Below are 15,615 nucleotides of genomic sequence, written 5' to 3'. Positions count from 1 at the left end.
TATGCTTTACAGTCAGGATTTTCAGTTTTTCTGCTACCTCACCACAGCCTTAAAGGGATTGTAAAGGTAGAAGGTTACTCGAAGGGGGGGGGGGGGGGGGGGATGTTACTCGACAGAAGCCAAGAGATGTAAAGAGGGACCAGAGAAAAGGAGGATCCAGGCTGCCCTGTGCAAAACCATTACACAGAACAAGTATAACATGTTATATATAGAATAAAAAAAATATAAAACGACTTTACAATCACTTTAATTGTTGTGCTATTCACCAACATTGTTTTTCATTCACATTAGTGGTTTAGGGTAGTAAATACCTTCTATCCCCTTTAGCTGCAGCAGAATTATAAACCTGTCACTTCATTGGATGCTACTTGCTGTAACCCCCCTTTTACATGAATAGGGCCATTCTGCAACCACATGAAGTTGTGGTGTGCTAGGGCAGGTTCAGATTAAGGCTCTGTTACCATCTAGGCATCCTGGATCGCAGGCAGAATTGCAGTGATTCTGCCTGCAATCACAGCAAATCATGGGACACCCTTGATTTCAGTAACTTTTAATGGCCCCCCACCAATCACAGCACGATTATGCCACAATTGTTGGCTGACAAATCACAGGACACCTGTCACCCACAAGAATTTATTTTGGGCAATAAGCGCCCTGTGATTCTGTTTGTGGCAAAATCGCACAGCGATCAGGGTACTAGGAAACCCAAGTGTGAATGGAGCCTAAAGGAGGCAATACAATATCTCCTCACCATCAAATGTGTTTTAAAGAGATCTGAATGTGGTTTGCTAGAAAAGGTTTTAGCTTGAATTAAGGCTTCAGGAGCCAACCTCATTAGCACTCAAGCGAATTTGGGCTTTTTTATGCCTAACTACTGTACAATGTACAGGATTCCGGGCTAAAAGCCAGGCAAGTTAGTTGACCAAAGAGAAACACAAGTTCAATTAGAGATTTTCATAATCTCAACCACACAGATATCCAGCAGAGAGGGAAAAAAAAAAAAAATTATAAGTACATGCAGGTGCATTCAAATTTACCAAGCTTCAGGGCTAGGTCACAACAGCTCACATGCCAAAAAACAGGATATTTTAGCATGCAGGCTGATATCGGTTGTGTACAGGGCAGTGAGGAGTGGCCCTTCAACACAATGCATTTTTTTACTTTACTGAAATGTTACAAAACTACATTATCACTATGTACTGAAGCTGAGAATACCACTACCCATATAGGCATCAATTTCAGACAAAGCTCTTGAAATGCCTTCCTGTACACAAGCTCACCAGCACAGATTGTATGTAAATATTTTCTTTATCGTACATTAACCAAATAGTGCAATATTTTAACAAGACACCATTATTCGTTCTACAAGCAATCTTCCCCCCCAATTACCCAACTGAGGTGATGCAAGAAACCGCAAAACGTAGCTTTTGGCATGAAAATAAGCCTAAATCAAAATACACTAGAGTAGCCTTAACAAAAAAAAAAAAAAAAAAAAATCTTCAGAAGGAAAGTGTCTCAGTTCTAACATTGTACAGATCCCCCACTAGCATACATCAATTAAATCCCAGTAATAAGACAAGCAATCTAAAAACCCCAAAATATTTTTTTATTATTAAAAAGGCTTTCTTGCAACAACTAGATACAAAAAACAGGGGTATTTCATAGGTCAAAAGATTTTTAAATTTCTTACCCAAAGTGATTCCCACAACCCCAAATGGCCAGAGAACAGTAATCATGTGAAACTGCTACTTTATAGCATTGTGAAAGCCATGATAGACCCTCTTGAAGACTTACAAATGCCAAGTCAGCACAACACTGCTAATAAGCAATGAAATACTCTTGCAACCAACACTTTATGGTCATGTACACAGAAAAAAAAAACCTTAAACAAATGTTTAAATAGGACACCGCAGACCCATCTGTTTGCTTTAGATGTGAGAAGGGCCATTGCTAGCTGAAGCAATGTATTCAAAGGTATGGAATATTTAAGAAATGGGGCATCCGTTACATTGGGACAGAATTCCTTACAACAGGCACATCAGTGACCTTGCAAAAGAAACCGAAAGCCAACGCTTTAAGCTGTTACAACTACCTAGAAAACTGATCACTTCTGTACAGAAAATCTGGTTGTTCAAAGCAACACTTATCACTCTTTAAAAAAATAAATGGCCTATTAAGTTCTGGACTGATCCTTTCCAATTCCAGCTCTCAGAACCAGAAAAACCCACTACCTTGAATGATTTGTGGTTTTATATTTATAATTGGGTTTCAGCAGTATTAACCACCACATCAAATGTCAGGTAGGAAGTAATGCAAACTGTTGAAAAGACAAAGCTTGTAATTTTACAATTTCAATGGAAATCTTATTGCCAAAATACGCAAATGTTAATCATATACATGTATCTGGGAGATAAACAAAGCAGAACACATTGACATTAAGGCATGACTTTAACACAAAAGGATGCAGGATAGAGGGAGGGAGACTGTCTTTGGAATCATCCTCAGATTTAAACAGCCGTGCACCATTCACAGATCAGAGGAACCACAGAACTTTCACAGAAAATTCCAGGGCAAGAGGGTTAAAAAAAAAAAAAAAAAATGGGGTAAGGGAGTGGAGGGCGTCCTACGATCTGACACCGCAAATAGCTCAGATGGCCATCTTTAAATATAAAGCGGCAAACAAAAGTTTCATTCAGACCATAATAGTCTCATCTCTCAACCCTACACATCTACACAAAAAGGGAAAACAAAAAAGTTGAACAGGGTGGCGGTGAACAGCGGTATACAGTGATCCATCAGCAGACACTGTCACATGCACTGGTGGCCAGCCCAGACAGTCCATATAAAAAGATCCAGTAGCCTTTTGTATTTTATTCATCATCTTCTTCCTCCTCATCAAAGTCATCCTCTCCTTCGTCTTCCAAATCCCTTTTTCGTTTTTCTCCCTGGGGTACATCTGCAAACACAGAAGTATTACAGTTAGGATTTAATGAGCCCTTAAGAAAATTGCCAGTTGGTTTGCAAACCATCATTTCTTGCATGGGGTTAATATGTTTTGCACTTAATGGACAGAAAAACCCAGACCCAAGCCAGTACCCACAGCTACAGATTGCCTACATACTAATGCCTTTCCAAAAGGACACCACGAACATGGAACCCATAATCAGAGACACAACTTTATCTTTATAAAACATACCCCTTAAAGTTTTTAAACCCAAAATCAATGCAATATATTGCAGCTTACCGATCAGATGTGGTGGCTCCTTTTAGTTTCCCCCCCCTCTTCACCTGGTGATCTGGCCAAGAACACCTCCACACTGTGTGTGTGTGTGTGTGTGTGTGTGTGTGTGTGTGTGTGTGTGTGTGCCATGTACTAGCAGATTTACATTAACAAATTTAAGCCAAAGTCCAGCCAACTCATAAGCAGTTACAGAAACTTTCATTTGGGATAAAGGCTTTACATGAAAAGCTGATCATTGAATGCACCCATTAGAGTTAAAGAGGAAGTAAAGTACACTGATGGGTTTTACTTCCTCTATTCCCCTGCAAGGTAAAAGAATAATGGGCTAGTATGCAATGCATACTAGCCCATTATGTTGTAATTACCCGCAATGTCCCAGCTAGTGGCTGCATCCATCTTCACCCCCTCTTCCTTCCAGGGCTGTGGCTCTGACTTGCTGGAGTCACGTGACATCACTCCTGCACGTGGGAGCCAACAGCGATGCGATTGTGCCCTTTAGTGCATATGCACCAATGTCAGCGCAAGCGTATATGGTAAATATCTCCTAAACCGTGCAGGTTTAGGAGATATTTCCAGTACCTACAGGTAGGCCACATTATAAGCTTACCTGTAGGTAAAAGTGGTGTGTAAGGGTTTACAAGCACTTCAAATGGTTTGTTGCAACACTAACCACTACATGGACAACTTGTGTTGAATCACTCACTGACTGGATCATTGGGGGGGGGTTCAGGGAAAAGCTATCACATCTATGAATGGTTAGGCTGCAATAGAACAAAATGTTTGCTTTTCTGTTATTGCTTTAACCACCTCAATACAGGGCACTTTCACCCCCTTCCTGCCCAAGCCATTTTTCAGTTTTCAGCGCTGTCGCACTTTGAATGACAATTGCGCGGTCATGTTACACTGTACCCTAATGAAATTTTTATCATTTTTTCCCCACAAATAGAGCTTTCTTTTGGTGGTATTTGATCACCTCTGCGGTTTTTATTTATTGCGCTATAAACAAAAGAGAAGGGACAATTTTGAAAAAACACAATATTTACTTTTTGCTATAATAAATATCCAATTTTTTTTTTTTTTTTTTTAACAAATTTTTTCCTCAGTTTAGGCCGATACGTATTCTTCTACATATTTTTGGTAAAAAAAAATTGCGCTAAGCATATATTGATTGGTTTGCGCAAAAGTTATAGCGTCTACAAAATAGGGGATAGATTTATAGCATTTTTATTATTTATTTATTTTTTACTAGTAATGGCGGCGATCTGCAATTTTTGTGACTGCGATATTGCGGCGGACATATCGGACACTTTTGGGACCATTCACATTTATACAGCGATCAATGCTATAAAATTGCATTGATTACTGTGTAAATGTGACTGGCAGGGAAGGGGTTAACACTAGGGGGCGCTCGAGGGGTTAATGTATTACCTAAGGAGGTGATTCTAACTGTGGGGGGAGGGGACTGACTGGGGGAGGTGACCGATCGCTGTCCCTATGTACAAGGGACACGCCATCGGTCTCCTCTCCTCTCTGACAGGACGTGGATCTGTGTTTACATGCACAGATCCACGCTCCTGCTCTGTTACCCGGCAATCGCGGGTGCCCGGCGGACATCGCGGCCGCCGGGCACGCGCACCGGGTCCCGAGCGACGCAGCGGGCACGCGCGCACGCCGCCGCGCGCCCCCTAGTGGCTCGGAAGGCGAGGACGTCATATGACGTCCTCCCAGAACAATAGAAGCCTCGTCCAGCCGTCATACGACGGTGGGCGGTGGCTTAGCGGTTAAGAACCAAGACAAAAGTCCTGACAAGCACAGCACGCCACTATGCCCAACAGTGGGCATGACAGAGCTTAAGGGTGGAATACAGGCTCCAGTTTTACCCCCTGTACATACCATCATCTTCATCCTCCTCCTCTTCTCCTTCCTCCTCCTCTTCCACATCCTCCTGTAATATGAACAACAAGTTAGCAAGAAGTTACACAAAACATTTCCAAGCAAGGCAATTTATCCAGTGAGAAATTACCTCATCATCCACTCCATCTTCATCCTCCTCATCAAGTTCATCTTCATCGAGTTCTTCCTCATCTTCATCATCTTCTCCATCTGTAAGGGTTGATACAAAAAGAAATTGCTTTATAGTAAATGCATACATTTTTATAGCAATATACAGCCTTCTGTACCAAACTCCCTTCCAAGCATCTCAGGTCATCATGAAACAATTTCAGTCATTATTTAGGCAGCAAAATGTAAGCATGCAGTCACCAGACCTAAAGGCTGCGCTGCATTAAAAGAAACTTTTAAGTCCAGCATCCAGGTGCATAAAAAAAAGTATTCACATGGTTTAGCTGCCTTTTAGAAGCAGCATGGTAAAGCAGCAGATTTGAACAAAACCCTGATCTCAGCACCCCTGCCCTGTATATTTCACTTTGCAAAAACATACCTGTGAATTTGTCATTAACTATTATGTCCCACATTGCAGAGAGTGGGATTACAATCCAAATTAGTGCTATTTTATGCAGCGAGTTAAGAGTCCCTGAGCTAATAAATCTAGTTTATTCTAGCAGTTTTTTGAAAACTCAACTATGAAAAACGGTTGCATTAAGAAAAGATGCTTGTGCAATTTTAAGGGTTGACAGGTTTCCCATTTGAAACCACAAACCATACCCAAAATTGCCCATAGGTGCTTAAAGTGCAAGTTCTGCTTTACAGATAATCTGTAAGATGAACTTACACTGGACCGACATCACATCTGGTCCCGGTAACCTGAGCCCGGCAGTCACCCATTCTGACAGATCGTATAGCAGTCCAGGGATATGAAATCCCCATAGCTTTCCTTTGCCTGCAGTGACAGGACAGGCTATGCGGGTTCTGATTGTCAGTGCCACCCATGTGATGCAGCCGGCTTAGAATGCTCCTAAACTTACCTCCTGACAAGGCAAGTTTAGGAAACTAACCGAGGGGATTTCTAAGCCCCAGACCGTTGAGGCAGCTATACGAGGTCCCATAGCGGATGATTTCCATGCTCAAGATCAGTGGAACTGGGGGGGTCCAGTGTAAGTTCACCTTACAAAAGGTTTCTGTAAAGGTGAACTTAACCTTTAAAGGCCTTTACAGGTCATTTAGCATTGACCATAAATGAGGAGCCTAGATTTCCCTCATTCTGGTGCAAACAGCAGTACTATATGTGTTGTACAATAGTTTTGCATGCAGGCACACCCAAAGCATGTATATATGCAGTTTAAAAATTTTACAAGTTTTGCCAGACCCATGGTAGTGATGTGGCAAATTTACAGCTGCTCAGTCAGCTGGGAATATATACACAAAGCTGCTATAGCAACTAGAGTATGAAAACCCAATGCCAATAGAATCCTTACAGTGTAAGGGACCATTACTGCATTACTAGCAGGTAGGTGCCACAGATGACAGCAGAACTGTTTCCAACTATTGTATGAAATTCAAGGGTCTTTTATGCATTTTACAAAGTTATGTAGTCTCCTTTTCATGTACGTCATCTGAAGTATCTGGTTGACCCTGCCAGTCCCCTTTCTTCCATGCTCTAGACAAGCTGGTCTGTTTGTGCTGTCCCTTTTCATCATTTGGCTGGCCATTGAGGTACCTGACACTCCAGATACAGCATGACTATTTAGTTTGTTCAGCCACCACATCCCCAACCAGTCACTGCCTGCCTCCGATGCACAAACCCTCCCTACTAGGCAGCCTCTTTCCCATGAGCAGATAAACCACATCTCACTGGTGAAGAGGCAGCTGATGGGTCCAAGGATGGCGGTGGTTTGAACCAATCAGATGCCTCTTCACCAGTGAAAAGGGCCTTTCCCACGAGCAAATGAACCACATTAATCCCACATGCACTGACATCTCATACATCTTGTGAGTTACCAATTCTCTTATGGAATATAATGTCTTAATGCTGCACTTGGATGGCGCGGCTCTTTCCTCAACTCACTTCCTGTTCCAAAGACAGCATAGGGAAGAACAAACTTTAGACCGCTGTCACCAGAACACATCCCTGGGAGATGTAGCACAAACTAGACATTTGTTCTAACCTTTCCCCAGAACTAAAGATACTTTAAACCCTTGAATCTATCACTTCTATTCTGCACATGGAAGAAAAATCCTTTAGTGAACCCATATAACTATTTAAACTTGTCACAAAGTGACTGCCGGCTGCTATGAAGAGAGTAAAATACTAAATTTAGCAACGCTAACCTTCTCCATTTTCATCCACATCTTCTCCATCTGGTTCTGGGTCAGAATCTGGAGCTTCCTGGTCATCAGCATCAAAGCCATCAAGGTAAGTAAGCTGAGGCAGCAATGCAAATACACTCTCTCTGTAGTTATTCAGCATGGTCACTTCACAGTTGAACAGGTCTAAACTCATGAGATGAGTCAGTTTTTTTCTGTAAACAGAGTGAAATGGGTGAATACCAGAAACATGACATTACCTGAACAAAAATCAGGAACCATAAGTCAAAGTAGTACAGTGTCAAAAACAAAATGACAGCCACTTCAGGATGTTTATACAGTTGTGACTAAAACCCTTTTGTGCAAGGCACAGTTTTAGTGGCAAGACGTCAACCTGTTTGCACAAGCACATTTTACAGATTTACAATGTTCACATCCCCATCCTAAACAAATCTACAAAACTCTGCTTTCAAAGGCAGGCTACAGCCACTATGAATGTTTTTTGGGGGGTTGCCTCCCACTGCGCTACTGTATTCTGCCGGGGGGGGCAGCATGCCCAGCAACAGAGTAAAATGCTTACTGATCGAAACTAAAGCCACAGGCAGTAACTTTAATAAAAAGGGACAGGCTAGATGTACCCAAGTCAATCCATAAATCTGCCCATACATGGCTCAAAATTCACCTTTTCCCTGCTGAACCCAATTTCAATCCTTGAGTGGCAGGCTTAAGACTCCGATGTATAGGAATTTTGATTTTTAGATGAAACCAGTTTTACGCATTCTTTTTCACATCCACCTTTGCAAGTCTTAATCACAGAAAGCTGCAGAGCATTGCTGGGAGGTCTTGCACAAGTTGCACTACCAGTACACTATCACAAAGTTGGGGGGGGGAGTAATATTTGTCTATGCTGGCAGAAGGTTCAGTTAAACAGGCTGCCTTCCTGCAATGTGTGCTAATGTAACACCTCTATATGAAGGGCCCTAAATGTTTACTGTATTTCTTTAAATGCAGTAACACAAATTAAAAAGGAAAAATGAAGAATAAACTCACCAGTGGCTCAAGAGTGTTAATGTCCTTAATTTTATTTCCACTGAGGTTTAAGTGTGTCAGGTTTGGCGTTTTCTCTGCAAGAACCTCTAAACCTCCAGAAATCCGGTTGTCACTGAGTTCCAACTGAGGAAAGAAAAGATTTTAATCAAGGGCAGACAACTCAAGACACCAGAGTAAACATTGAATTTTTACCACCACCCACAAGCAATTTATACACATACACCTTGATTTAATAAAACTGGATTATGTATAATCTGGTGCAGCTTTGCATAAAAACCAATCAACTTCCAGGTTCCTTTGCCAAAGCTTAATTGAACATGCTGAAGTTAGAAGCCGATTGGCTACCATGTACAGCTGCACCAGATTTTGCACTCTTCAATTTTAGTAAATCAACCCCAAAGAGTCAGCATTTGTGCAACTAAAAAAACCAAAAAAACCTTAAAGATGGGTACTTAAAGTATAAGTATTTTATCGATATACTTCTCCCCCAATACAGCATTTTTAAACTAGGAAAAGTCATATTTCTACAGACATGACAAAATGGGGTGCCCACAAACACTCTAGGAAGGAAGAATTAATCAAAATCTCATACACAGGTATCTCACCATATGCTTTGATAAGCACTTATCTAGACAGTTAAGTTTTTTAATTTTAGCAATAATCCAAAAACCATTGTAAAAATGCATGTTGGAAGCATGCTTTCTACACAGTAATAAGCCAAATCCTAGAAAGCAGCCATTGACAAGCTCATGCATGGTAACGTTCTTACATTCACATCTAGTGAGATACCAAGCTGGCAAGAAAATTCAGACCTACACTGTACATACAATTTTCTTTCACCCCCAAAAATGTAGGTGTTAGGATCTCACTAGAGCGGCCTGATCTTGCCAGTTTTAACAGCCACAATATTCAGCAAGGCATTTCCACATTCACGCAGTTCAGTTCAAAGGGACTTCAAACCATAACTAACCTTCTTTAATTTCTCAAGTTTTGGAAGATTGCACACAGATAACAAGTTGATATTTATCATGCTCAGGAACTCCAAGTTCATGAAGTCTGATGTGAGGCCAGTAATTTTGCCATCATCCGAGCGGCAGTTATCCAAAACCATCTCTTTAACCTAAACAAAAAAGGAAAATAAAAGTAAGCACTAACTATAAATATGTGCACGCAAACCCATTTAAAATCAGTATATGTAGGTAATGTTGATTGGGCAACATATTAAACATTTTTGTACATTTTACAGCAAATCACTTTACAAACAGAAGATGACTTAAGCAGTTATAGAACAGGCTTTACAAAGTGTAGTAATGCAGTCAGTCCAGTCTAATGAGATTCCTCCCCTCTATGGGTTGGACAGAGATCAGGCATCACCAAACTATGAATTTATGCATAGGCAGTGTCATCATAACACCATTTTGAACTGCCAGATCCCAATTCCTAGCTCCTAAACATACAGAACACTAGTTTGACTACACTAAAACTACTGTGTGTCACCACAGCATTGCTACTAAGTCTACTACACAAGGACATGTAAAATGTCAACACCTACTTGCTCAGGTGTACCATAGCCTGAAATGCACAAGTCCCAAACAGACCATATACACTGTCTGCATGAGTGAGCACAGTAGCAGTTTGTGAGAATGTGAGTAGAGTATCTAGATCCTACACTGGTAAAGTCAGTTAAAGCAACTTTAACTACCGTTTACCGCTTTAGAGTGCACACCCAAGTTTTTTTTTTTTTTTTTTTTTAATCAGCTACTGAAGTCAAGACTGCACAGCAAAATAAAGCAATACTCCATGTCAGTTTTGCCCAACAAATTACACCTACAAAAAAGCGCTTAGTTCTACTTCACATAATTTTAGTGATAAAACCTTGTGTTCTGAAACATTAAAAACTTGAACAAAAAAAATAAATATGCTGTCTAGAGGCATCAGTGACCTGTAAACAAGTCCATAAATGAGTTTTGACACCACTGTTGCATATTCATTTCAGGTCAGTAGCTCAGCCAGCCAACTAGCATTGTGGGAGGGTCAGCAATGGCAGCTTTCATAAGTTCCCTATCATTTACCTACAGATTACCACACGAACCCCATACACAAAAGGTTTCTTATAAAATGCACACCTCGGGTGAATATATTAACATATCCATGTCAGAAAGATTTAATGTGTGCCTGTATTTACACTTAACTTAAGCAACCAATCGCAGAAGTTGCATGCAGGCACTCAGAACTGATACCTGTGGTTATTTTACCAATTACTACATTAGACTAGAAACTGGAGTCTTCAATTAATATCTCTACTCCAGCTTGAGCCTCCCCACAAAGCAAACCTCCATAGTGGTCAGCACATCACATGGGTGGCAAGTCAGCATGCAAACTTTGCTGCATAGTCATTTAAGTGCAGCAATGCAGGGGGTGTTCATTGAAACCCATGATACTGAAAAAATTACTGCATGCAGTGCCTTTTAGTGCACATCACAGCAATGCCATATTGGCTAGAGCCATAGAAAAGGCATTTTGTCTTTTCCAAGTGTCAAGCGTGAAAGTCCTACAGACTGCACACAATGGGGTTGATTACTAAAACTAGAGCACTCAAAATCTGGTGCAGTTGTGCATAGTAACCAACTTTTAACTTTAGCTTGTTGAATTGAGCTTTGACAAAACCTGGAAACTGATTGGTTTCTCTGTAGAACTGCACCAAATTTTGCACGCTCCAGTTTTAGTAAATCTTCCCCCATTGTTTCCCTAAAATTAACTATTGCTATATGAAAGCAACCCACATGCAACTCCTGCTGTCACAGTTTTTAAAACCATGCACGTTTGCCAAGATTGGCCCACAAAAGGTGTTTTTAACACACTCAAGTATTCCACATAAACTGTCATTACAATACCAAGAAAAAAAAATTCAAACACAAAAGTGCCCAATTCAGTACAGCTTACATCACCTTACCATATGTTGAAATTAAAGCAAGCATGCGATTTAGAAAGGTCTCAAAAAGTAGCAAATCTGCTGCATCTGTAAAAGTCAAAGTTGACTTCATGTGTTGATGCTGCCTTCACCATTAGCCAGTAAATAACCAGATATAATATTTAAATTAGATGAAAATTGCATAAAGTTTGGGAGGTTAGTGATACACTTTACTGGCTAACGTTGAGACCAGCTTTGGTGAGAACTTCGATCTTTTCCCTCCAAAAGCTTGTATCTACTTCCATTAGCCAATAAAAGTGATCACTTAGGTTCCTAGCCTAAAGCTGGCCATACATTATACAATTTTCTTATTCAATTTACTTTAAATATACCTTTAACTATGTAGTGCCAGGACCTGCCTGATTGCACACAAATTAAAAGCATTTTGAACCATGATATGGTGTTGGTCAATCTAAACGTAGAGCCAGCCCAACTTTCTGTAGGTGTTTGTACACATGTTTAGGACTGTGTGTTAGCCAACAGAAAGCTAGTTTCTAGACAATACAAAGCAATAAGTTGCAAGAAAACTGCAATAGGCTTGCCATACATTATACAATTTTCCTTTAGATTTTCCAAAACCATAAAATATAAGGTCAAACCTAAACACTTTCAAACTAAATCAGGAAGGCCCTTGCACTACATAGTTGTAGGTAAATCACAGCTTAAGTGTCTGAGCCCCCCCAAAAAAGCTAGTTACTAAATGAGAAGCAATAAATCAAAGAAAACATGAAACACATGTTCAAGTGCTCCCAGTAAAGTTAACGGAGTAAAACAAAAAAACAAGCACGACTTCCACTTAGCAGCTCATGTATGTCGAACAAGCGACACCGCTCAGGTGTAAGTGTGCATCGTTGAACATAATGGCAATCTTGATGGCCAGTGTTTCTGGAAACTTGATTCAGACCAGTCAGGTGTGAACTGGCCCTTAAACTTCTAAAGTTTTTGTATGTATTGATAGCCAACACCATATGATAATCTATTGGGGGTCTCCAAACTTTCTAAAGAAAGGGCCAGTTTACTGACCTTCAGACTTTTTTTTTGGGGGGGGGGGGGCTAGAATGTGCCTAGTGGGAGTAAACAATGCTGATTTGTTGGGATGGGGGGGAGATAGTTGATGTCAGTGGAAGAAAGGATGCTGCACCAATGGACAGTGGGAGCAATAGTGCCCCATTTTTGTTGGTGGATAAGAGGATGCCCCACCCATGCTCAGTGGGGGCAATAGTGCCCCATTTTTGTTAGTAATAGAAATTCTGCCCCACCCATGCTCAGTGGGGGCAATAGTGCCCCATTTTTGTTAGTGATAGAAATTCTGCCCCACCGATGATCAGCGCGGGCAATAGTGCCCCATTTTTGCTAGTGATAGAAATTCTGCCCCACCGATGATCAGCACGGGCAATAGTGCCCCATTTTTGCTAGTGATAGAAATTCTGCCCCACTGATGATCAGTGGGGGCAATAGTGCTTATTTTTTTTGGTTAGTGATAGAAATTCTCCCCCATCGTTGGTGTTAGTAGAATGAACAGTGCCCCAAGGGACAGGTAAAGACAAGCATGGGGCTGGGCTGCATTCAGCCCCAGTTTGGAGACCACTATATTGTAACACTATACAACACTAACTATTGCAAAACTAAAAATAAAAAAAAAAAAGAAAGAAAAAAAAAAAACCCCTAAAAATATAAAAAACTCATCACTTTATAAAAAACAGAAAAAAAAATTAAGAGCAAAGAAGAAAGGCAACACGCGAATAAAAACGTAAAACTATGGAATAACGAGCCCTGTTTCGCTATGGCTAATGGAAACAAGGAATCTGTTTCCATGCCTGCCTATGAATGACCTAAATGTGGACCTCTATACCCCCAGATAGATTCATCACATCTAACCAGTAGTATAGGCCACCTGAACGAGATTCTGGTTATGTAATGCTTTCCTGTACACTAAAACTAGGATTAAAAAGATAGATAAAAAGGTATAAGCGCAGATCTCCAGCCTCCTCGCCCCCCCCCTCCCTCCCAGTAGCAGCCATACTTGATGTGAGGCTTCCATTACAGTACATACTCCAAGGAGAGTGCAGAGAGATCAGCCATGCTTTCACACTTGCAATGAAGCCAGCATTATATAAACAGGTGGAGACTGAGAAAACAATCCTTCGATTTCCCTTTAAATGTAGCCAATCATGAATCGTTCCCCTATTTTCTAGCTTCCTGTAAGAAGCAGCGTAAGGAAAAAAAAAAGTTGTTGGTGAGAAGGCAGGCAACAGGCTGGGCTTGCAGTGACAAAGCCTCCCCCCACACCAGTGGAGGGCGATGAATGTGGAGGGCGATGAATGCGGAGCCATGATGGGTCAAGGAGGAGAAGTTAGGAGGGCAGGCCTCCTGTGTCATGGAGAGAGAGTGCTGCCTCATGGAGGAGATACACAGCATGGAGGAGGCTCAGCACACGTTCTTAGCAGCATTAGGAAGAACTTGACGTCGTCGTCGTCCCCCTTCCTCATGGCGGTCATTAGACGGAGGGGAGGCGGGAAGGAGCCTGCTCGGTAGGTATAGGCCGGCCTGTACACAGTGCCCTCCTCAGGTATGAGGGGAGAAGAGCGGGAGCCGCACACCTCATAGACCCCCTGAGGAGCCCGCCTCTCTCTCCCGGCATGGCCGCCCGCTCAGCAGAGTTCATGGCCAGCCACGTGTTTTCAGCAACTAGAATGGCCGGCCACACACACATACACGGCTTCTTCCCCAGCACCCAGCTCCCGCCACCTCATGTAGCCGCCATAACCCTCCTCTCCACAGCGCCCAGCGCAGACAACCAACGCATCCCACACACGACGCTTACCTCAGCCGCCTTCCTGTTCCTCAGCTCCAAGGTGAGCCTCTTCTTCATGTCCATGGCGACTAAAGAGCGCTTTAAGCGGCACGCAAAAAAAGCCAAGTTGTAAAAAAAAAATGTAGAAATAATTAAAAGAGGGGGCTCGTCTGCTCCTCTTTATATAGGAACGGCGCCAAAGACACAAAGGAGGGGTTTGGTTCTAGGGCGGGAGGATACACAGAAAGCCCGCCACACTGACCCCTACAGGATGAGCAGCGGCACTGCAGCATGCCCTCTATAGGCCAGCACGGGGCCAAGCCGGAGATGAGGGAACAATAAAGACTTTATTTAAAACGCACGAGAACAGCATGGGGAAGCCATATGGCGCGTTTCACAAAAACGATGGGGGAAGCGAACTCTAAATGGCGATACAAGCATGGCGCCCGACCGAGTTAGACATTCTATAGGGGGTTCTCGGCTTCTGGGGCTCATAATAGCACCGCGATGATCCCACTTCACCCAAGAGATCGGCTTCACTAAGGAAAAAACATGACTGCCAGCGCCGAGAGGGATTATCTGCTTTTATTATAAGCAACGTGGGCTCGGTGTGAGATCAGGACTGCCTGGAGTACATTGTATCTAATAATATTACCACTCCGCAACATTGTCCACAACTTCTCCACTGACAGCTCCATTATACAGGAGGGGATGGAGGCCAGCCACAGGGATATACACCATACACTTCACACTATACAATACCTGATCGATTATTACACGATACGGATCGATTGATATATATGTATAAATATATATATATATTAATATTATAGTATACATTACAATATATATATACAGATTACGGTATAGAGTACAGTGTAAAGATTACATAATAGAATACAATATAGTTGTAGATAACAGTATATATATTACAGTATAGAATACAGTATAGTAAGCGAGAGAGATTATGGTATAAATATTACAGTATGGACAGAATACAATATATATAGAATATATACTATATATATATATAGCAGGAGAGATTATGGTATAAATATTACAGTATAGATTACATTATAGAATACAATATAGTCATAGATTACAGTATAAATATTACAGCATAGATAATAGTATAAATATTACAATGTATATATATATATAGAGAGAGATTATAGTATAAATAATACAGTATATACTACATTATAGAACACAGTATAGAGATGACCGTATAGATGACAGCATACCTTACAGTATAGTTATAAATTACAGTATGCATATTACAGTATAGTTATAGATTACAGTACAGTTATAGATTACAGTATGCATATTACAGTATAGTTATAGATTACAGTACAG

At 41.3% G+C, this 15,615-nt stretch overlaps 1 protein-coding gene across 3 annotated transcripts; it reads right to left on the bottom strand.

The window, feature by feature from the left end:
• Nucleotides 1-1,585: 1,585 nt before the first annotated feature.
• On the bottom strand, nt 1,586-14,505 carry LOC141107986 (putative acidic leucine-rich nuclear phosphoprotein 32 family member C). 3 transcript variants are annotated; one of them, XM_073599126.1, is made up of 7 exons: nt 14,290-14,505; nt 9,465-9,614; nt 8,498-8,617; nt 7,469-7,661; nt 5,265-5,344; nt 5,135-5,186; nt 1,586-2,956 (listed from the first exon to the last, which is right to left on the bottom strand). In XM_073599126.1, exons 1-7 carry the CDS (start codon nt 14,341-14,343, stop codon nt 2,871-2,873), a joined length of 735 nt encoding a protein of 244 aa, XP_073455227.1. In that variant the 5' UTR covers nt 14,344-14,505; the 3' UTR covers nt 1,586-2,870. The 3 variants fall into 3 exon arrangements, with proteins under 3 accessions (XP_073455227.1, XP_073455217.1, XP_073455235.1); XM_073599116.1 differs by having other exon boundaries at nt 7,469-7,658; nt 8,495-8,617; nt 14,290-14,504; XM_073599134.1 differs by lacking the exon at nt 14,290-14,505 and adding an exon at nt 13,489-13,521 and having other exon boundaries at nt 7,469-7,658; nt 8,495-8,617.
• Between the last annotated feature and the right edge of the window lie 1,110 nt (nt 14,506-15,615).

Source organism: Aquarana catesbeiana, linkage group LG01 (genome assembly GCF_042186555.1).
Source record: "Aquarana catesbeiana isolate 2022-GZ linkage group LG01, ASM4218655v1, whole genome shotgun sequence".
NCBI classification, from domain to species: domain Eukaryota; kingdom Metazoa; phylum Chordata; class Amphibia; order Anura; family Ranidae; genus Aquarana; species Aquarana catesbeiana.
This window is presented reverse-complemented; position numbering and strand designations above follow the sequence as displayed.